General features: G+C 43.0%; 2 protein-coding genes across 2 annotated transcripts; one reads left to right on the forward strand and one right to left on the reverse strand.

The window, feature by feature from the left end:
• The first annotated feature begins 1,638 nt into the window (after positions 1 to 1,638).
• LOC134466541 (calcium-activated potassium channel subunit beta-2-like) lies at positions 1,639 to 15,921 on the forward strand. The gene is made up of 5 exons (XM_063220437.1): positions 1,639 to 1,651; positions 3,506 to 3,628; positions 4,675 to 4,845; positions 12,104 to 12,299; positions 15,637 to 15,921. The coding sequence occupies exons 2-5, from the start codon at positions 3,576 to 3,578 to the stop codon at positions 15,919 to 15,921; spliced, it is 705 nt and encodes a 234-aa protein (XP_063076507.1). The 5' UTR covers positions 1,639 to 1,651; positions 3,506 to 3,575.
• Positions 15,922 to 17,351: 1,430 nt separating this feature from the next.
• kcnmb3 (potassium calcium-activated channel subfamily M regulatory beta subunit 3) lies at positions 17,352 to 21,798 on the reverse strand. The gene is made up of 4 exons (XM_063219977.1): positions 21,713 to 21,798; positions 19,483 to 19,680; positions 18,305 to 18,479; positions 17,352 to 17,783 (listed from the first exon to the last, which is right to left on the reverse strand). Exons 1-4 carry the CDS (start codon positions 21,796 to 21,798, stop codon positions 17,352 to 17,354), a joined length of 891 nt encoding a protein of 296 aa, XP_063076047.1.
• Positions 21,799 to 23,786: the final 1,988 nt, after the last annotated feature.

Here is a 23,786-nt window from a genome sequence, read left to right on the forward strand (position 1 = left end):
TGGCGCGGCAATAATCACCTAAGAGACAAGGCAGGGGATACGGTCTCAGGACATTCTCCCAAGGGGCTGGTCAGCAGTCTGGGAAGGGCCGGAGAGTGTGTCAATAAGCCAGGCTTTGAAATGCTAAGGTGCCAACAACAGGTGTGAATGTTTTCTGTTATGAAATGGCTCGGCGGTTAATAAAAAGAGTGTGGGGAGGCCTGCAACTGCCAGTCAGCAACCTTTGACATCTGAAACATACAGTACTCCCATGAGTCATAAAAGAGAAAAAGTCCACAGTGCCCCCTGCTGGACACAATTTAAAATGCGTGCCAAGTGCTGCTTCATTTCAGCGCTGGATTAATTATGCATTTACACCGGCAGATTGGGAGGTGATTCGGGACAGACTTCTGAGAGTTCTGAGACGAACACAATGAGAAACTCTGCTAGATCTGTAGGTCACCGGCAGTGTTGTGTTTCCCATCGCAGATGAAAGTTCACTTTAAACTGTGATGACAGTGGAGCGCGGAGCCGGATTCCTGCACGTTGCAGCATTTTCAACTTCACACAGATGCTTTGAAGTGTGTCCTCATCAGTTTCACTTCACATTTTTCCCTCCCCGGGAGAGTGTGAAGTCAGCAACCTCCGTGGCTGCTAAATACTCCTGCATGCATTTTGTTCACATTTTCTGCTTTGAAGTAAAAAAAAAAGAAGATAATTCATCCACCAGTTATCCAGGAGCGCACACTTGGGTGTCAGAGGCATGTAGCCTCCCGTAAAGCCGCCCCACCTACATCATAAAACTGACACAACAAACAGCACAATTAATGTCTCAACATGACAACAAATTACTCAGGCTATCAAGCAGCCCCAATATATATTGTCAAACTGTCCTGCGACTGACACGAGCTTTAAATAATGGTACACTGTCAAGGAGCCCTGAATAATGTCTCATTAACTTGCATTACTTGTCAGAAGCCTCGCGCCCGCTTCCTTTCCCGCTAGCATGACAGCTGTGTGTGTGTGTGTGTGTGTGTGTGAGAGAGAGAGTAAGAGAGTGTGTCTGCACCAGCCCAGGCTGGTGTGATGAAGTGTGACTTTGGTTATTTATGAAGTGGCTCTTTCTTTTCTCCTCTTTTCTTTTTTTTCACCTCCAGGTTTTGTTGGAGCCGCCTCAGAGAGGGTGTGTGCGGCCTGGAAGGTCAACAGTGGGCTGGAGCATTGGGACCAAAGACTCTAGAGTGCCCTGTTCTAGAATCTTTGATTGAGACTACACTTGGCAAACACGCCCTGCCCCCCTTCCTCCCCTCCTTCCCCTTGTCAGGTAGGTGGGGAAACACTGGCTGCTGGCTACTGTGGGCTCACCTCCAGCTCTGGCCTTACGCAGAGCAACAAATCTTAGTTGTCACGGCCAGCGGCACTGACGGGCCTTTAAAAGCACTGGCAGATTCTATTCTCAGGAGAGAGAAGGAGGAGGTGGCAATGGTGGGTGGTGGATGGTGGCGAAAGGGGGAAAAGTGTGGAGGTCTTCGGCTGGTTCTTTCACTGGACTTTTGCTTGGGTTGGTTTTGTTTGACTCGTCTGCCAGCACCTGCAAGATGTATCTTGGAAAGACGGATTAGGCATTGTGTGTAATCTGGGGGATGATCAAAGGGATTGATCACTAACTGTGGTGAGTGTAAACACTTCAAATATACCATTGCTTCATTCATCATGGCTCCTTGGTATTTGCTCTGTTCTGAATGCGGCGTTGACATATATGGCTCAAAGTCAACAATGATGAGGAAGTGCACTGTTGTAGATTTGAATATGCTATCCATTAAACGTATGTAGTGTAGAGCACTTCATATTAGGTCACTTTAATATTAAAGTAAATGTCTTGTTTTTTTGGAAACCTATTGGTAGCTTTGGTTTCATCACAATCATTCAGATTTCAGACCACTCTCAGAAAGTTCATTGTAATAGTGCGATATTGATTTGAATTCCACCCAACTGTTTGAATTGCAGCATTAGTATTCTGATGATTCATCAAATTTCCATTTTAGCCTTACAATTTTCCAAATGCCCATGCGTCAGACCTCTATTGCAGTCATTTTATTTCTATGAGTAGCCGCATAGCCCCCCTGAGAGTCCACACCACTGCATTTACTGAAATGCAAGGACATCGCCGCGTCCTAAAGCTGCGCCTGCTGAACTGAGACAATCGCTTGAAAACAATCCAAAGCTCGGCCTGTGAGCGAGCTCGTTATTGACAAACACTCAGGCCCGGGATGCATGAGTGGGGTGTATTGTAAATCTCCTTGTTCTCCGATGCCCCACTCAATAATGGGGCAATCTCTAAAATGGGGGTTGCATCGACCTCCGCCCGACTGGCTGACCTCATCATGACCCGGGCCTCATAACTCATAATACGTGGTTGCCACGGATATGGGTAAATAGCAGTGCGTGCTACACTCCGGACACACACTGCTACTAATGAATGAAGGCCACACACCATTGGCCGACACTGGAGCGGCACATATTTTGACCGGCACACAGCCACATGCAGCCAGCCGTGGTCTGGCCGTCGGCGGCTACTATGAGTTTGTGTTGACAGTGTGCTGTCTGCCTTCCAGCAGGTATGTCTTTCATGAGGGTCTTTATTATGTGGAAGCGCCGCGTGTAATGACGTCTATCCATCATGCTGTCGAATTAGACAATGCTGTGTTGTGTGATGCTGACTGAGGGATTGTTTGCTTATAGGTTTTGATTTGGACATATAACTGTGTTGTGGCAGTGTGCCGTGTGTAGTTGTTGGCTATGTTCATATTGGGCAAAAGATGAGAGGCAGGCGCACGTTTTAACAGCAGAAAAGGGCTGGTGTTCAGGAAAAAACAGCTAAATGCATTGTTGGTGTCATACTACGTCTGACAGCTTAAGCATCTCATGTGCCAAGGATATGCATCAAAGGTATGCCTTTTCTATTTTTATCCTTTTTTCCCTACTTGAAGAGCACTCTGTGGCGGAAACATACAGCTACTGTATGTTGATAATGGTTGCCTATTGCACATGGAGATGAAAATGACTAAGGAGACGTAGTTATAAATGGACTGTTTCCAGCTCGTGCAAAAGGCGTTGGGGTGTTGGATTCATATTGTATTTCTGAATACATATTATATCTCTCTTTAAACCCACTCATGTCTTCTTTAATATTATCAAAAGTAGTAAATCACATGAGATAAGATGTTGCAATGTCATGCAATTTGGCTTCTACACCTTACAAAGTGCACAGCATGGATTGTATCACAGGAAAAAAAACAGACCTTCCACTGACAATGCCCACAGGCAGAAAAACACCAAGTTCTGAGCAACTCTGCTTCCTCTGGAAATGCTTCAAAGGCTTTGCAGCTTGGAATTAGATTTCCGCAGCGCGTCCTGTCCGGCACGGACGGAGGGATACGGATAAGGCCGCGGGGGGTCCGGTGGGTGGCCGAGGGGTCAGAGTAAACACCCAGGGTGTCTGAAACGCTCTGCGTGCCGCCCACAGGTCATTCCGACAGACACATCGGAACCCCTCTCCCAGCCAGCGCCTGCACAACCGTGGAGGCTCGGGAAAGATGTTTTTCGTTACGGGAGCCAAGGCTGGGCCCAGTTCGGGGGGTGACAAGAAGTAAAGAAAAAGTTTTTTGTCTGTTTTTCCCCAGTGTTTGTATGTATCCTGCCAAGATTGTTTTGCTATGCATGCATAGTACACATTGTTTACATTCTCCTATGTGGAAGAGAGAAACTCTGTAAAAGTGTCAAATTACCACTCCATGCTGGTTACTCTAAACCCACACTAAACCAACTAATTCCAAGTGGAATAACCATTCAAACATATAGAAGTGATTAGTGAAATCACTTATTTTAATTACACGAGTAGAAGCAATCCATCTTGGGCTGTTTACTTTGTAAAGCTGTGGGTTCCACCTGCTCTTACTTGAATGATGTATGATTGTTGGCACAGCATGGTTAATGTGTTAATTAATCAGTATGGAACATTTGTCAAATTGTGTGAGTGATATTGAACAAGTAGCCATGCACAGAATCCAAATACAGGGGGGGCAGAAAACAACTGCCAAGTTATTAATGCCAAAGCATTCATTTTACTGCCACACTTGGTTTTGGTTTTGCTTTTTTCGATGATGCTAGCTATTTAGATGTTAGAATTGAGATTTTTTTTTGTGAAAAGCCTGTGATGTATAATTAATAAAAAGTAATAAAATATGTGCCGTGTCAAGTCACATTCCCTCTGTAGCAAAATTGAAAACGGCACAAGTTTTTACCGCCTAAATAATGTGATCAGAACTGTACTACCGTAATACTACCACACCACCATTACCACCACCACCACCACTACTACTATTACTATTATTACTACTACTAGTAGTACTACTACTATTGCCACTACTACCACTACTACTACCTCTTCTACTACTACCGCTACTACTATTATTACCTCACCATCACTACTACTACTACTACTATTACTACTACTGCTACTCCTACTACCATTGCCACTACTACCAGAGACAGTTAAAAGGCACCTAGAGAATCTTTACTAGTACTACCATCTCTAGTAGTACTACTACTACTGCTACTTCTATGTCTACTAGTAACCACTATTACTATTACTTTTACCACTACTGCTATTTTAACCACCTCTACCCATCACAGGAGCATCTACCAGAAGTTCCGTGGGTATGAGCTGCTGGATAAGAAGCGTACGGAAACAGCCCTGCAGGCGGGAGAGGACAGGGCCATCATGCTGGGGCTCAGCATGATGCTCTGCTCCATCATGATGTACTTCCTGCTCGGGATCACTGTGGTGCGCGCTTACGCAGACAGGTGAGGCTACTGCCGATTATACTGCTGCTGATGCTGCTGATGCTACTGCAATAAGCCATTGACACTCACTCGCACACATTCAAGTGGTCTAATGACAGGGTGTAGAGAAGTATAGTAAAAAAAAGTCAAAGCAAGAAAAGTCAAAGCAAGTCACACCATTCCATCACAGGCTTCTCTCAGGAAGTGACATCACGTGAGTTCATGTTTGAATGGCATTATATGAGGTCATGTTGGGCGTCATGTTTGAATCATTTCGTTATCATTACGAGTTAAACCAAGCCATAGCATTGTATAACTAGAAGCACTCAGAGAGCGCAGACCTCCGCCAAGGAACCTGCTTGACCATACTGTTTCTGCCTTCTTTTTGTGGTGTCCCCGCAATTCAATTTCTGGTCACTAGGGACGTCTAGATATATAGGCCAGCAATGGTGAAGAATCTTTTAAAAAGTCCTGGTTCCGGTTCGTGATCCGGATCACCACCAGAATTGAATCACTTGTTCCTTGGGTCTTTATCAACAACTCCACAAAGTTTCGTCCAAATCCGTTGATTACTTTTTGAGTTATGCTGCTGACAAACAAACAAACAGACGGATGGACAAACCAACACGACCGAAAACATTACCTCCTTGGCGGAGGTAACAATCCTCTCTCCATGGAATGTCAGGAAGTGACGTCATCTGAAGTCACGTTGGATGACATCATATGAGGTCATCCATGTGTGGTCATTTTGGATGACATCATGTGGGGTCATGTTTGGGTTGTTTCTGAGCAATTCAGAGTTAAATGGTTAATTGATTTTTTTAAGATTAGATAATCATCAGTCACTTCTTCCCCTTGTCTTAATGGACACAAGGATTAACTGGGAAGGGCAGTGGTGGTGTTTGGTAGCTCTAATGGAATGCCACGCTTTTAGAAGACCAGACAGTGGTTGTGTCTTTGCCCTTTTTTATTGTATTAGTAGAACAATACCTCAAGATAGGAGTAGGATAAGTGATGACATTGGCAGATTATTCCTTTTCACCGTTATAGAAAGGTTAAAGTCCACATACTTAAACAAATTGCTTTTATTTTCCACCACTGATGCATTCCCAATGAGTATTTCATTTCTGGCACTAAAAAGGATGATTGTTTTTTTTAAATGCTGAGTACCTGTTACATTCCCTAGAACAATTAATTCGAACTTAAACCAACAACTGCAAGCCCTGTGCTTGAATAAATGTTTCTATTTTCGAAAATGATTCAATTTAAATGCATAAGCAAGCATTGTCCCAGATGCAGCACATCTATCAATGAGAGATTAAAAACCAATTGCACATTAATTTCACAAATTGCATATAAATATAAACATATTTATCCCATTATGACAATGTTGAGTAAAAATATGCTGACTTTTGTCAGGCAATTAGTGTCAGAGTTGACACTAATATTAAAAAATTCTTGATTTTTAATCTTTCCATTGCAATCAATCAGATCTGAAACCAGACTGCCTTGTGATCAAATGTTTTTTATTTATTTTTATTTTTTTATTTTTTTTATTGTACAATTTTGAGCAATACAAAACATACGAACTTGAGACAGAAGACAATAATAGACAAAATAAGGTCAAATAAATTAAATAAATAATAATAGCACAGGACAAAAACAAAGAAAGAAAATATTTTTAAAAAAGAAAAAAAAAGAAGAGGGGGCTATCTTACATTACATCGAAGCTGTCAAGTGTATTAATGAGTTGGATACTCTTCTTAGTCTTTACATATTTAAGGGATCTAATGTACAAAGACCATTCATTCTTAAATGCCACCAGTACAGGAGTTGTTTTGACACATTTACATCTGTGGATGAAGAATTTCCCTAAACAGATTATTACATTTAGTAAGAGCTCTATGTTCTTATCTTTGTGTAAGTGCCCATATTTGATTATGTTCAAGTCAAAGAGAGGAATGTCTGGAAAGCATTCACACAGCCAGTCGTACATATCACTCCAGTAAGTATTACTATACACGCATGTGAAAAATAAATGATCCGTGGTTTCTATAGTGTCATCACAAAATATACAATTATTCAGTTCAATGTTAAATCTGTGCTTTAGGAGCTCCCTAGAGGGGTAAATGTTATTAAAAATTTTAAAATGTAATTCTTTTGTCTTTGGAGGGATAGGAAGTTTTAGGGATAGAGTGCGTAGCTTTTTAAGAGTAAGTGGGTCTGTATACTGGGGATTGTCTTTGCGTTGATGGTAAGGAAATAAGTGAGATGTGAATAGCCCACGTATGACTTTGTTAGGGATGTCTTTACTGGTAAAATCATCTTCACCAATTCTTAAAGTACTGGGAAGGGCTGGGGTGGAAACTGCAGGTGCTGAGTTTTGGATCATTAAAAGGAAAGCTGGAGGGAGACATTTTAAGACCTTGTTGTATTGTTGCCGGTTGCATTGGAAATTATATTTTACACAGAATTGTTCAAAAGAAAGGACATCCCCATGCTCATCCAGCAATTGCATTGTTGTCCATATGTCCCTCTCCAACCATTCATCAAAGCACAAAGATTTATTTCTGTGGAGGATATACCTACAGTTCCAAATGGGTGTGTTATGTGGAGTAAAGTTGTGTTTGTACAGAAGATTCCAGTATAGTAAGACTTGAGAGTGAAAAGATGATATTTTAACAGGCAACTTATTGGGAGTAAAATCACAGTGCAGGAGAAATTTGATACCGCCAAGCTTTTTAAATATTTCCCTAGGGATACAAAACCAGAAACTATTGTAATTACTAAGGAATGTTTTTAGCCATTTAATTTTTAAAGTACCATTAATGCATTCAAAATCTATTGCTTGTAAGCCACCATCTTCATAATTTCTTACCATTGATGCCTTTCTTAGGTAATGATTTTTTCTTCTCCAGATATAGTCAAAATTTAATTTGTTGATGGATTTTATCATTTTATCAGGGAAGGGTAATGAACTGGCAGGGTAAAACACAACGGGAAATACTCTCAAATTTAGTTACATATATGCGACCATAAAGTGATAGATCTCTATTAGCCATCTATCTAATCTGGGGATTTGCATTCATTTAATTTGGTATGCATGTTTAAAGATTCACTTAGGTTCGTGTCTTTTGTTATATGTATTCCAAGATATTTAACTGAGGATTTTATGGGAATGCCATACACAGAAGAGTGGTGGGAGTTATGTAAAGCTAAAAGTTCACATTTTTTAAGGTTAAGTTGTAACCCTGAGGCATTTGAGAACCCTTTAATGTACTCAATGGCCTTTGGGACTTGTTCGTGATCTTTTAGAAATAAAGTGGTGTCATCAGCTAGTTGACTGATTTGAAGTTTGGTATTGAAAATTGTCATGTGCTCAATTTCTGAGTTTTTAATTAGGATAGAAAGCATTTCTGCAGCAATTAAGAATAGATAAGGAGAGATGGGGGCACCCTTGTTTTATACCTCTACTTGTGGTGAAACGGGGTGATGTACCTTTGGAGAGAGAGACAGAGCTGTTGGTGTCATGGTAGATGCATTTGATTATGTCCCTGAAAATTGTTCCAAACCCGCAGCACTCTAGAGCCTGAAAAATAAAATCATGTTCTAGAGTGTCAAATGCTTTATAAAAGTCAAGGAAAAGAATAAAACCATCATCCTGTATATAATTGTTATATTCTATTAAATCTAATACCAGACGTACATTGTTATGTATAGATCTGCCTCTCATAAACCCTGATTGTGTTTCACTTATTATTTGGGGGAGACCGTTTTTCAGTCTATTTGAGAAGACATGTGTTAGTAGTTTATAGTCATTGTTAAGGAGAGTAATTGGTCGCCAATTTTCAAGATTTTTTTCATCTTTACCAGGTTTGGGAATAAGAACTATTACACCTTGTTTCATGGTGTTAGGGAGTGACAAGTTGGTCATTATTTCGTTTAAAGTCAGGAATAGAATGTCTTTGATGTCTTCCCAGAAATGTTTGTAAAAGTTTGCCGTGAGGCCGTCTTGTCCAGGTGAGCGATCTGGTGTTAAACATTGCATAGCCTTATCTAATTCGTCATGAGATAGAGGTGCATCACAACTTAATTTGAAATCCTCTGAAATAAGTGGGATGTGCTCTTTAATTGTATCAAAAAAGGTGTTAGCTGCCTCTGGTGAGAAGTGGCTTGAGTATAATGAGTTGTAAAAGGTGAACACCTCGTTTGCAATAGTTTTTTTGTTGTCAGAACATTCTGTGCCATTTATAATTAATGTTTCTAAGTTGTTTTTCTCCTGTCTCACCTTTTTCTAATCTACAGAAGTAGGCAGAATTTCTTTCACCTTCCTCTATCCATTTGGCTCTTGATCTGATATAAGCCCCTTTTGCTTTTTTGGTGTAGATGTTGTCTAACTTAGTTTGTAAATTAAGTAGTTTTCTTTTGTCAGTGTCACACATAGTGGGCTTGTTACAGCATACATAAATTTCCCTTAATAAATCATTTTCCTCTAGCTGAGCAGTGTGCTTCAATTCTTTGCTAAAAGATATAGAGAAACATCTGACCTTATATTTGATAAATTCCCATTTTGAGGTAAAAGATAAAAGGCTTTCATCCTCAGAAATGTCTTTGATGATGCTTTTTATCCCCATGCAAAATATTTCGGAATTCAGCAGATTTGCATTGAATTTCCAGTAACCCCTATTCCGTTTAACAGAGTTGGAAGGCTTTAGTAGTAAACGTATGAGACAGTGGTCTGATAAAGGGGCAGCAGAAATTGAACAGTCACTGATAAATTCGTTAAGAGAGTCAGAAACAAGCCAGAAGTCAATTCTGGACTTACATGAGCCATCTGGCTTGAACCAAGAGAATTCTTTTTTGTCTTGATGTGAAGAACGCCAAGGGTCTATCAAATTGTGAAGATTACAAAAATTACACAGATGAGGATTACTGGTATAGTGATGGTTAACAAACTTGGTAGGACAACGGTCTAGCCATTCATCACAAACCATATTGTAATCCCCCCAGTGCAATGCTGTCCATAGGGTAAATAAGTTTAAGTTCTTTGATGATGACGTCAATTTCAGAGAGCAATACCTTGTTTTGGTTGAGGTTGTTGTGACCATAGACATTACCCAAAATAAAAAAGGAGTGTCCAATTGAGAATACACAAAGAATCCAATGTCCATCTGAGTCTTTTCTGGTGGTGAGAATTTTGCGAGGAAAGTTGTGCAGAAGAATAGCAGTACCAGCAGAGCGGTTAGTACCATGTCAAAAAATGATTTTGTCGCCCCATTGGTTAGACCAGAGCTTTTCATCAGCCTCTATGGAGTGAGTCTCTTGTAGTAAAACAATGTTCGGCTTCTTATGTTTGCAAAAAAGAAAGACAGCTTTTCTTTTGATACTGTCTCTGAGGCCCCTTGCATTAAAAGAAATTAAATTAAAATCTTCTTTGATAGAAAACATAATGGAAAAACAACAAAAAGACACAAAACAAGTAAGGGTGGAAAAATAGAACTCTGAACTTGAAGTAACTTCTGGGAGTTACAGGAATAAACCTTTCCTGTAGTAGGTAACTAGGCAAAATGAATCCCCTTTAGGTAATCAATACAAGCATGTCCCTCTATACTTTACCACTTTAGATGGTTTCAATTGCAACCCCGTCGATGTATCCTATCGGCCCCTTGAAGTAACCACGTTGACCAGCATCTCTTGCCGCCTTGATCTGTGGCCACACAGCCTCTCTTGCCTTCATGTCCTCCGGGAGAAGGTGTTCAGCGAATTTGATCTTGAGCTTTGAGCACACCGGTGAGCCTTTGGATAGGCTCCAAAGCTCGTCTCGGAAATGTCGCATGGTGAACTGTATGATGATGTTTCGATGTTTGTCGTCCTTCTTTTGGCCCAGACGGTGCACAGAATCGATGACAAAGCTGATCTTCTCCGACCAGTGTGGGACAATCTGTGTGATGATACGGAGCACTCGTTCCCGTGTGTCTTCGTCGCCATTTTCCTTTAGCCCACGCAGTTTCAGGTTCCATCGACGCTTGTAGCGCGCCAACTCCAAAACCTTATCTCGGAGCGCGGCGTTCTCTTTCTCCAGATTAGTAATTTTGTTTTTTACAGCAACATTTTCGGATTTGCATTCTTCGATTTCTTTGGCATTAAATTCAACAGCTTTGGTCACCTCAGCTATGTTTGAGGTGTTTTCTTTCAATTGCACGTTCATTTCTTGTAGCATAGCTGAGAGGTTGTTTATAGCAGCAAGTATTGTGGCATTGGTTACCTCAGAGTCTTTCATGGTGGACTCGCGCAGTTTCATTTTCTTTGGATCATTTGATGGTTTAGTTGGAGTTTCGGGCAAAGGACGGGAGTTTTTCGCAGCCGAAGTCTCCATGTCCACAGGTGCCACGCTGTTGCAGTAATCGTGTGGGGCTAGAGCATCAGCGGTTGACTTCTCAGCGACGTTGTCCATGGTCAAGATTTGCGGTGAAATACAACTTAATACGTTCGGAAATTACTTAGAGGTTATTTTTGAGCTTTGTGATGAGAGGGACTTGATTTATAAAAAGTTTGGGGAATGAACCGCGAAGAGCACTGGATGAAGTGTGCACTCAGTTCGCCATCTTGCCGGAAGACTGCCTTGTGATCAAATGTAATTATGTATCTTTGATCCTTGATACTGTTTTGTTTTGGTGTCCAGATTTAGTGGTCTTTACATAGTATTGTTCACAGCCATTACTGTGAAGTTTAAGTAATGTGCAGACCTCTTAATGCCTTTCACATAACATGTGCTTTCATCCAAAATGAGTTAGCATAGAGGCAATACAGAAAAGAACAAAGTCATCGAGAGGGTAACAATGTGGATAAAGCTGTTCTGCATGTGATCTCATCTGTATTATATCAGGTACAAGGTGCCAGGTATGCTGTGAGCTGTAAGGAATGAGTCCCAATTAGTAGTAATCAAGGCATTGGCTGGCTCACTTATTATGTTAGCAATACTCAGTGGAGCATCTGCTTCGTTTCCCAAATTAATATTGAATTACAGAACAACCCCATAGGTAGGAGGTACCCACATCTCACCAAATCATTTGATTTACTTTATTTTTTTCTGTAATAAAGTGAAAATCAGTTGCTAAAATTCAAGGTATTGCTTCTTTAAAACATTTTTTGCTGCTTCAAGATGGTACACAACAAGAGACAGTTTAACCTGTACATTTCTAAACGTTAATCAAGCTTGTAGATTATGAAACACCAGCACTTTAACAACCTTTCTGGGTTGTGTTGTGTTGTGTTGCAGCGTGTGGACGGATGAGACGCTGTGCACCGTGCTGAACTCCACCGTCACGGCGGACATCAACTGCTCCTACAGCTGCGGGGCGGAGTGCTGGAGGAGCTCGCGCTTCCCCTGCCTGCAGGTGTACGTCAGCCTCAACGTCTCGGGGCGGGTGGCACTGCTGTCCCACGACGAGGACACGCAGGAGGAAAACGCTGAGGTGACATGCTCAAGTGGCTTACTGTATGTGTGCAGGGGTGTCATTCAGGCGGGTGAAGTGGGACTGAGTCACCAGGGCCCCATGTGGCTTATATAAGGGGCCCACACAGTCTGATTTATGTAGATACATGGCTGGGGGGACCATTGGAGCTTATTGTACATAGGGCCCACAATTTGCTGCTACACCCCTGTATGTGTGTACATGTATCTGTGTGAGTGTGTGCGTGCGTGTGAGTGTGTGTGTGTGGGTGTGATAACATGGTATGCCACAGAGTGTTAATGTAATGCGCCTCAGTGAATGGACGTGCTGTAAAGGCTGTGTCTGTGTACTTCATATGGCTTGGTGGGTGGCATTGCTGTCCTCTGATGTGGACACGCTGAAAAATACTGAGGTGAGTGAGCCTGAGGCCCCTAACCCTTCATACCACTTCATTATTGGCCATTTACTGACGCCAATTTGAATTTCGGTTTTGGCCTAGGGAGAGTATATTAGGGTGTTTGTTTTGCTGTATCAATAGGGGGTTGTCATGGAATGTTAACATAGTACATGTTTTTGTAAAGGGAGAGTACAATATGCCTAATGTTTCCTCCATGGAGAGGGCTGGTCAAGGCCAAAAAATCAGGCCAGGTATTTTCAGCCAAGACCCAGTCCTCCAGGCACTGAGAGAAACAATTAAGCCTGTGACAACATTTTTAGTCATCTAATACTTTGACCACAACAGCCAAAACTAATATTTTAAATCTGACCCTGTAGCGGCCGTAGCGGCATGAGAACTGATACCATTACATAAAGGCCAGGCCAAAATCATCAACAGTCCACCGGGCAAATGCCCTGTATGCCCTATGGCCAGTCCAGTCCTGTCCATGGACAAGGCTACAAGGGCAGTTTGGCAGAGGGGTGAGGTAAGGTGAGGTGAGGCCAAAGCAAAGCTGACTTAGGGGAACAAAGGTCAAAGATGGCCGGTGGCCAATTATTATATTCCTGCTCCATGTTCAAATTTCAAGCCATATTTAATTTTATTACTTTGCAGCAGGAATGTTAAGTTTTAGCCTACAACTCCCCACTTTTGCTCAAAACAATGTCAGGCGCTCCTGGACTAGAAAGAGGGTATCTGTTGTATGTCTGTACGTAGATGTGTAATGTGGTATAACAAGGGATGGTAAATGTTGGTGAATGGATGTACATAACGTGTATGTCGCCAAATAAAAATCTAATAAGGATTTGGGCCCTGACTGACAAGTAGGGTTGTGTGTTGCGTCATCGTGTAGGAAAGACCAGCCACTCAGTGGCGTACACAATGCTGCTGCACATCCACACAATACGCCTCTCAATCCACACCAAATGCCAAGACGCTGATTTTGTGGGAATTGTTAGGAGTGGTGGGAAACCCCGTCTTTAAGCGGTAAATGCCATATAAAAAAAGTTTTATTTGAGCGCGCAACAGCAGTGGTTTTTATTAATAAGCTCACCTACCTAGCGGAGGGCCTGAGCTGCTAATCAGAGGCAGCTGAATCCGTAAGTACTGTAGCTGGAGCAGTCGGAGCAAATTTGTGCCATGGTCCAATTTTACTGTATACAATTTCAAAAAAAAAATTTTTTTGGTCTTTTCAAAGTTTTTGATGATAGGACCGTATGAGAGGTAGGTAGGAAGCAAATGGGGAGAGAGATGGGGAGGGGTCGTAATCGAACCCGGGTTGCCAGCGTTGCAGCCCAGTGCCCTACCGTTAGAGCCACGGCAGGGTCTACTGCCTACAATTTGAAAAAACTCCCGCACACTGACCATTTCTTTAACACATTATGTTTTGTTTCCTAGACCTTCATCAGGTCAATTTTTCCAAAGTTTACCTGATGAAGGTCTAGGACCGAAATGGTCAGTGTGCGGGAGTTTTTTCAAATTCTGCTGAGTGACCCATGGGCCATCTCTAACACACCTGCCAGCTGAGCTGTGCGGGGAAAAAAATACAAGACCAACTTTTACTATATATTGTGAAGGCTAATTACGGACCTCTGCTGATTAGTTTGTTTGTGCTCATAAACCAGGATGTATTCAGAGTGTTGTATGGTAAAATGTAAATACACAAAAGTCACCCTGTTATTCTAATGCATTACTGATATACAGTAGCCTGGGCGAAAAGCCGACTGTTGACTCTGTCAAACAGTCTGACAAAAGCCAAGAGGAACCCGTCTCCGTGGAGGGTGGGAGATGGTCTGATCTCACTCTGCCGTTTAAATTCATTGGAGTTCCGAATTCAAATTAAAATCCGTATTGTGCTTTACTAACATGACTGTTTCGATATAGCGTCGCAAAAGCATACAAATAACAAAACGAAAGTGTGAATGTAGTTACCTTAACCAATCAGTAACGGACTTCGCGGGTGAGTTCTGCATCACCACTCTCAACTGTTTGCTGATTGGCTAAATGCTGAGAGAACCGAGCTGGAGGCTTTTGCCAGACGATGTGCGGAGCCAAAATCTTCATAGGACATAGGATGGCGTCGCCAGGCTAGATATACAGCATGTTTCTGTAGCTTATGTAAGAGCAAGAACACTCTCTCTCTCTCTCTCTCACACACACACACACACACACACACACACACACACACACACACACACACACACACACACACACACACACACACACACACACACACACACACACACACACACACACACACACACACACACACACACGGATCCCCTGTCTGTCTGAGTGACTTGGAACAATATCGCAGTTCAAATCAAGTCAATTCAACTGCTTTTAGGTGTTGCACAAAAGCCACCATATTTAAAATCCAGGGGACCACCCTCTTACATGCACCACTGGTCACGAGCACAGGCCAGGCCAGAAATGGCAGCTGAGCTGTGTGTGTCCAACTGGAACAGTCGCTTGGTAACTGGAACCTATTTTCGTTGACAAGAATGGCCACCACACCACGCCACACCACCACTTCTATTTCTGTTTTCGAACACAAACACAAAAGGGGTGCCAAGCAATGCCATGCTTGTCATGGTAGACAGACAGACAGACATGACAGACAGACATTCTTTATTTTTGTTATTTGTGTGTGTGTGTGTGTGTGTGTGTGTGTGTGTGTGTGTGTGTGTGTGTGTGTGTGTGTGTGTGTGTGTGTGTGTGTGTGTGTTAGCTCTCCTCATCCCCATCATGAACATGTTTAGTAGACAGAAATGGTACACAAGTTCTTTTTTGAAACAATTGTGTGTGTGTGTGTGTGTGTGTGTGTGTGTGTGTGTGTGCGTGTGCGTGCATGTGTGCGTACGTGTGTGTGCACACCCGCTCTCCCCATCCCCATATCCCCACACCCCATCTCCTCTGCAGTGCTTCTACGTGCCAAAGTGCCAGAGGGACCAGGCGCTGATGCACGCCCTCATCCTGGACATCGGCGAGCGGCTGCGGGTGCAGCAGCATGTGCCGTGCTTCCACGACCCGTCGGAGAGGCAGGAGGCGGTGCTGCTGATCCAGCTGTACGGGCGCGGCGCCGTCTTCCAGTCCCTCTTCTGGCCCTCCTTCATGCTGGTCGGAGGCCTGCTCATCATATTCATGGTCAAGCTCACGCAGTACCTCTCCATAATGTGCGAGCAGATTGGCAAGATCAGTAAGTAAGTGAGGAACAGGGGGCTGGTATGGTGGGGGGCATGTGGGACATATGGGGGTGTGGAGTAGGCTGTCAGGGGTTGCTGGGGATACTGTGAGTGTGAGTACATCAGGGCCCCTGGGCAGTGCATGAGCGAAGACATTCTTTTTTGGGTTTGGTTTTTCAGCAGACTTTTTATAAGAAAACAATCCTTTTGTGTGATTACAAGAGTGCCTCTTTTGCCCAAAGTTGGCAATGGAATAATATTTGTCTGTTTTGACAGAGCCTCTCAACACACTACCTCTGTGTTTGGTTAGTGTAAAATGTTGACACGTGTTGAACTAGGAATATTTAAAGTCTGTGGCAAATGGAATTGGCTACACCTGACAAATACTGTACAGAAACACATGTAGCACTAAACGGATATGTTACACACGCTTTCACTCTACACAGTTACTCAGGTCTCAGCTCAAGTGTCTTCCAAAAAAACATGCCACATTGTAATGTGACAACACATGATAAGCATTCAGTAATTCATTGTCTCTAGACATTCTAGCAAAAACCTTTTGTTTAATGTTAATAGGGTGTATTTAGAATGATATGCACAATGTCTTAATGTCTTATTTGCCCTGGTGTAAGATATATTTCTATTTTCAGTACTTGGGATTTCTGTAACCTGATATTTTTACAATAAATTACAGATTATAAATTTAACTTTTGGCTATTAATTTTGTTAATTGAAATAGTACAGATTTTTTTATGCTTTGGTAAAAGTAAAATAGTAGAAACTACAAATGCACTCAGAGAGTGCAGACCTCCGCCAAGGAAGTTGTTTGATAGAACATTTGACTATGTTACACCATAATTTTTTCCAGGTCTATCTGCCTTGTTTATGTAGAGTTAAAAACTGGAATGCTAAAATTTGCCCTATCCTGCAATGGTGAAGAATCTTTTTAAAAATTCCTGGATCCGGATCCGGATCCGGATTACCACCAAAATTGTGTCACTTGTTTCTTTTTCCAACAACTCCACAAAATTTCATCCAAATCCATGTATAACTTTTTGAGTTATCTTGCTGACAGGCAAACAGACAAACAGACTAACCAACGCGACCGAAAACATAACCTCCTTGACGGAGGTAATAAAAAATTGGATAAATCTAAGATAAGATAATATTTCAGATATATAAAAAAGTAATTTGGTGAAACTCTTGGACACCTTTACAGTTCTCTGTAGGTGTATGTGTAGGTCAGCATTTCTGCATTTGCATGTGCAAAAAAAAAATTCAGCATTGCCAATGACTCAATAGAGTCTCCCAAATAGTGTATGCAAATTTTCCTCAGGAAATGTGCTCGTGCATTTGCTGTTGATGAGCATTTCCAATAGCCCTCATAGCCAAGTCTTCATTCCTCTGTGGAATTAGCCACGCACCATTCCCTCATCTCTCATCCCTTGTCCGTCAGCCGGTGGGCTCCTGTGGCGAGGAGCCGCTACCCCTGAGCCTCCATCCCAGCAGCTGGTACAGCTTCCCATTCACCAGCGCCGTCTGCCCCGCCGCGCCTCCTCCTCCTCCTCCTCCTCGTCCCTCTCCACCGTCCTCCTCCGCCGCCTCTCCCTCCAGCTCGGCGCACAGGTGAGCCAGCCTCTGGTTCAGCTTCACCAGGCCCACCAGCGTCACCCCGCCGCTCAGCATGAGGCTGGGCCACAGCAGGTAGCCCAGCGCCAGCCACCTGCTGTACTTCCTGTGCAATATGGCGTCCTCCGGGTGGCGCTCGGCGCTGAAGCGGCACCGCAGGGGCTCGTCGCGCAGCTTGTCCAGAGCCTGTTTGATCTTTTGGGCCTCCTGTAGCAGGTCTGACTCATTGCGCTGGCATTTGGGAGCGTAGAAGCACTAGACGGAACAACAACACAACATAAACAACACAACACAACACAGCACAGCACAACACAACACAACACAACACAACACAACACAACACAACACAACACAACACAACACAACACAACACAACACAACACAACACAACACAACAGTACTGCACTAGTCAACCAGGCAAGGCATTATTGGCAGTGCTGAAATGCTAAGGGGAGAGATGGAAGGGGAGAGAGAGAAAAAATAGCTGCTTGCCTATGTGCAACCAGGTGCAGCTGCGATTTTATGCATATTAATATGCTAATTAAATTAATACAATTGTGCAAAAAGCTAATACGAGTGGAGTGTGTGGAGCGTAGAGGCTGCTGCTACTAAGGAGACACACAGCACTTTTTTTTTATTATTATTATTAAGCCTCGGCATTATTCACCAATCTGCACACATTAAATAGCTGCCAGAACAGACAGGCTTGGTCTGACAGGCTGAGACAGGGGGTAGGAGTAGGAGTAGGAAGCGGGGCGAAGAGAGATTTGCTTTACCTCCAGGTTCAGGTCAACGGAGCCCTCGTCATAGTGCAGGCGAAGCTTTCTTCCAGAAGAGGAGACGTTGACAAAGACCCTCACGCAGCGGAAGCGGCTCACCCCTCTGCAGTCCGCCCACTCATCCAGGATCTCTGCCTGGACCAGCGAACAGTTGGTCTCCTCGCTCCAGTCACTTTGGCCATTAAACAGTGAGAGTCATTGATTGCTGCCTGCCTGCCTGCCTGCCTTGTCTCCCTAACTCGCCCGCTCTTCACATAATAAATTGTGCAGCCATAACTGTCTCCTGAAATAGCTTCGCTCTGTGTTTTCAACAGCTCAGTAAACTGGACGGTTAGGTAGTAGTACAGTAGGTCATTTGACGGAAGACATTTAAGCACGTATATTATTTATATTCATATATTGAAAAATAATGTGGCAGGGAAATTCAAAACACCCTTTTCCAGGGTGCATGTACTCGGTTCAAGAAGGGATGCAGGCATGCACATGTTTACACACGAGTGGAAACAAACACACACATAATAAACACACAGAACAAATACTGTACTGCAGTGGTTCTCAACTGGAATAGTCTTGTGACCCACAATTTGCCGTGGTCAATACGTTGTGACCCAAACTGCGTGTCGCACCGTCAGATTCTTCCAATAATAATAAAAAATATTATCATGCATTTCATAATATGCATTATTATTTGCATTGTATGCTGATATACACTGTGTCTCATGAAGTAGTGGAGAGGAAAAGGCCTATTAACCATGTTTCACTCTGTCTTCAACATCATAGTCATTTTTAGTGCATTGCATCACAGCTCCGCGACCCACCCAGGAACCCTCCGCGACCCACTTTTGGGTCCCGACCCACCAGTTGAGAATCACTGCTGTACTGTATGCAAAGGGATATGAAGCAGGTCATAAAGACAAAATTACATTCACATGTGAACACACTCAAATGCACACACACACACACACACACTTGGACATGCATTGCACACACACTTGGACATGCACGCACACATGTGCGCACACTTGTAGGCCTACACGCACACACTTACACGTGTACGCACTGTGTTGGCAAATTGAATAGGTTACTTCATAAACATATACACATCAACAAATGTATGATGCCACCCTACCTGCACACACGCACACACATACACACATTCTCGCCAACTGACCAACCTCCGCAGATGGGGTTTCACGACCGCGATGCCCACCACGAAGTACATGAGTATGGAGAAGGCGAGCATGGCGAAGCCGAGGAACACGGCCCTCTCGTCTCCCACGCTGGACAGCAGGGCCTGCGGACGTGACCGCTCACCGCTGCGCCAGTCCTTGCCATTCTTCCGCTGAGGCTCCTGCACCTGGTACAACACAGCACTGCCAGACAAACAGGGATGTTTACAGCACTTTGTAGCAGAGTTGAATGAAATAGAAGTAGTAGAAGCCGTTTGTCTGGTAGGCCTACAGCCCGCCAAAGCATGACTCGGCCGGTACTTTTTGCTTTTCGAATAGGCACGACACAGCTCAATCATAAAGCAAAAAGTGGCGGCCGAGTCGCGCTGTGTCGAGCTGTAGGCCTACCAGAAAACTGGCAGTGGAAAAGAGGCATTAGAGGTGTAATTACAACACTAGTAGTTAGTGGTGTGCATTGGCACTGCCCTCACGATTCGATTCGATTACGATTCGGGTGGAAGTGATTCGATGCGATTCGATTCTACGATGCATTGCAATGCATTACAAGGCAAAGCAAAGCAATAACAAAGCAAAGCAAATGTTTCATCAGTCATGATGAGGCAATACAAGTAGTCAGATACTGAGCAACATTTTATTGGCTGTTTTCTGTATCAGTCTTGCAGTTTTCAATGCTTTGAAGTGCTTTTATTTAATGTAACATTCATTTGCTCCTGAAATATCCACGGAAGTCATTGAAACTTAAAAAATCTGCCACATCGATTCTGGAACTTGCCGCATTGAATTGAATCGTCCATGCCCCGCATTGCATTGCATCGCCGAATCGAATATTGTTGACACCACTACTAGTAGTATGGTATTACATGGTTTCAACTATGCAATACCATACTACTAGTGTTGTAATTACATCTCTGAGAGAACTTTTACTTCTACTTTTACTAACAATACTAAAGTTGTGATAGGCCACCGCTCATCTGTTTAGAAGGTGCAGGATTCAGTAGAAATTTCTGTATAAAAAGAAGGCAATCCGCACACTTCAGGTCTATTTTTGTGCAAAGAAGCTTTACTTGACTTGCAAACTTTCGGTCCTTAGACCTTCATCAGGCAGAGTCTACCAACAATACTGCAAAAATAGTGCAATAATGCAGTATGTTTTGGGGTCTGCTGTGCCAGTCCCGGCCCCTCCTCCTCCTGAGGCTCCTGCATCAGGTACAACACAGCACTGGTGTACAAGCGTAGATGTTTACAGGACTGTTAATAGGGAAATACAGCATCAGATCTGATCTCATACGTTTGTTTTGAGGTGTGTACAGGGACTTTTTAAATATTAGTATTGGAGGACTGTGTGTGTGTGTGTGTGTGTGTGTGTGTGTGTGTGTGTGTGTGTGTGTGTGTGTGTGTGTGTGTGTGTGTGTGTGTGTGTGTGTGTGTGTGTGTGTGTGTGTGTGTGTGTATGAAGTTGACCTTCAAACCAATATAAATAAAACAAACAGCAAAGCTCCGTTGTCAGATGCTCAAAGCTGTGAGCTTCCTTTGTCTTTTAAGGCCTTCTTGTGCGGGAACACGAGGAGAGCACTTTGTGAAGCTTAAAACAATGCACAGCCATGCGCATGAATGGCACATTCTACGTTGCTGCCCTTCACAATTTATTGGAAAGCACAGTTTAATTCACAGGATGCTGCAGAATGACTAAAGCCTAAACAAAAAAAAAAACCTGCGGAAAAATCCAATAACGTTCATTTTAGTCACCACAGACAGGCTGGCCAGCCACGGGAGACACCATCCCAAAAGGCTCATTATCACAGGCGGAGAAACTTAAAAAGCTCCATTCCCAGAGAATACCTCGAAACTGCACACAAGTACTGTAGTGTTTTTGCCTTTCAAGTTGATCAATTATTAAGATGAAACACTTTCTACAATAGGCACCCCCTCTTCTGGGCTCCTCAGCAAAACTCTTCCACAGAGAAAGAGCGAGACAGAGAGCGAGACAGAGAGAGAAACAGGCAGAAGGAGACAGAGACAGAGAAGGAGAAAGAGAGACAGCATCTCCTCTCTTCTTTCTGCCAATTCATTCACTGTCAATGGTAGGCCTACAATATAAATATATATATACACACACACACACACACGGCCTCAGACTGACAGCCAAGACAAAGCAATTAGCAGCAGTAGCAGCAGTGGAGGCAACAGCACCAACAGCATGATGCTTCACTCTTACCGCGTCTGGCGTCTCCTCGCTCCCTGCAAGTTGATGTTAACAGGGATGGTGAAGGAGCCCCTGGGGGAGTGACGGGCTACGAACATCTCTGTTCTGACCCCCACAACAGACAGGACAGCGAGCTCGGCGTGGCCCCAAGTCTCTTGACCCTAAGGCAGAATGCGGAGTGGTTCCGCATACCTGCCCAGCTTTAGGCTGAATGTGGCTGTGTCTGTGTGTATGCGTGTGTTTGTGGCATCACTGTGTGTTTACCTATGGGGATAACCTGTGCGCTTACGTTGTGGCTGGAAAACAAATTCTGGAGGCATAAACATTCTGCCCCCTCTCACCTGTGCACACCTGCCCTCGCATGTGCACACCAGCCTCGGTATTGCTATAGCAACCCGTAGCAACAGCCAGGTGAGTTCATAATGACGTCCCACCGGACTGTGTGCTTAGCCTGCCATTAAACTCAGAATGCGTCAGAGCACTACACCCACCGGGAGACTGGAGCAAACACTACAGCCAGGCTGCATCTGAAATACTGACAAGATCTTGTATGTATAGGCCTACATCCATGAAAAAACCTGAGCAGAAATTATATAGGCAACATGTTCATTAAATTAAAATCACTCGCATATTATCTTTGATGGACAGCGTTATAACCTAAAATTAAATCGACAGCAATTCCACATATCTCTGAAAAAGCAGAGAGCCGGATTTTTTTCTTTAACTGCCGAGTCAGATTTCCAAAGTGAATTAAGAAGTGAAGTGGTAGGCTACCTTACCCGAGCAAATGTGTTCCCCTGGGCCTCTTGCTCATTCTAGCGGCGTTAGACTGCCTATGTGGTCTTTCCATCATGTATGTGTGAAAACTGACAGACCCTTGGGTTTTTAACAGCTCTGTTCTTTCATAATTGATAGGTTACATTTTAAATAGCATTTATTATTAATGAAATGTTAGTAGACAAGAAAAACAATATGTAAAATGTCAGCGACTGACATCTGCAGACTTTTGTCCGCAGAAATCACCTGCGGCAATTGCAGGGAAGTCCACAAACGTGAGAAAGTAAATTATTAAACACCTGAAGCAAAGAGCGCAGGTAGTTGCTACTGTATTACTGTAATGTTCAAATGACCACTTTTCACATTTTTGCTCATATGGGGCCCCCAGACGTTTCACATTTCTAAGATGACTATAAATTATGAAAAAGTGATCCTCAGTTGTTATCATTGAATGTTAAATGTGTCTACAGTATGTTTAGGCCTATATAATATCACATCCATTGCTGTTATCTGTCTGGCTGGTTAAATAGGCCTATAATCTATTTATGTCACTCTAATGACTAGGCTACTTGTTTTTTTTCTGTCCACCAGGAATTTAAAAATGATTTCCATAATGTTTACCTCTCATGGTTTTCTGGAAAGTAGGCCCAGCAATTTTTTTTTTTTTTTTTTTTTTTACTTTTTCATTGCATTCTTAAAAGGTCATGGTAAAGGTCAAGTTCACTATTAGGCCACCTGTGATTCACATGAAACTGTGCACTCTCATTTTAAGAGCGCAATCATTTTTCATCATTAGGCCTACATGAATTGCATTATTTTCAATCTCATTTGTTCTAGCTTGTAGGCTAGTTGCATAGTGGTTGAAATTGGGCTACTTTTGGAGATACTTTTTTTTGAGGTCATAAAAGTATCATTTGATTTGCATTTCTAGATGAATTGACCTGCTTTTTCAAAAGCATCACAGGTCTGGAGGAGGTGGCTGGAGAGAACTGTCTTGTAAAAAATAAGGGTTTATTAAGTTGTGCCTGCAGTCATAGAATTAGCATACTCATGACTAGGCTATTCAGCGACCATCCATGTCTAGCCAATGTGTTAGGCCTACACCTTGCATTTATGCTACAGCTTCTCGCATAACAGCCCACATTCTGTCAGTATCCTACTGAGGCTGCTGATTCAAGCCAAAATATTTCAACATCGCTGCACTCAACAGTAATCACATTTTACTGGTTTGACAACAGTCTCTCTCTCTCTCTCTCTCTCTCTCTCTCTCTCTCTCTCTCTCTCTCTCTCTCTCTCTCTCTCTTTGGCG

This window comes from Engraulis encrasicolus, chromosome 16 (assembly GCF_034702125.1).
Source record: "Engraulis encrasicolus isolate BLACKSEA-1 chromosome 16, IST_EnEncr_1.0, whole genome shotgun sequence".
Classification (NCBI taxonomy): domain Eukaryota; kingdom Metazoa; phylum Chordata; class Actinopteri; order Clupeiformes; family Engraulidae; genus Engraulis; species Engraulis encrasicolus.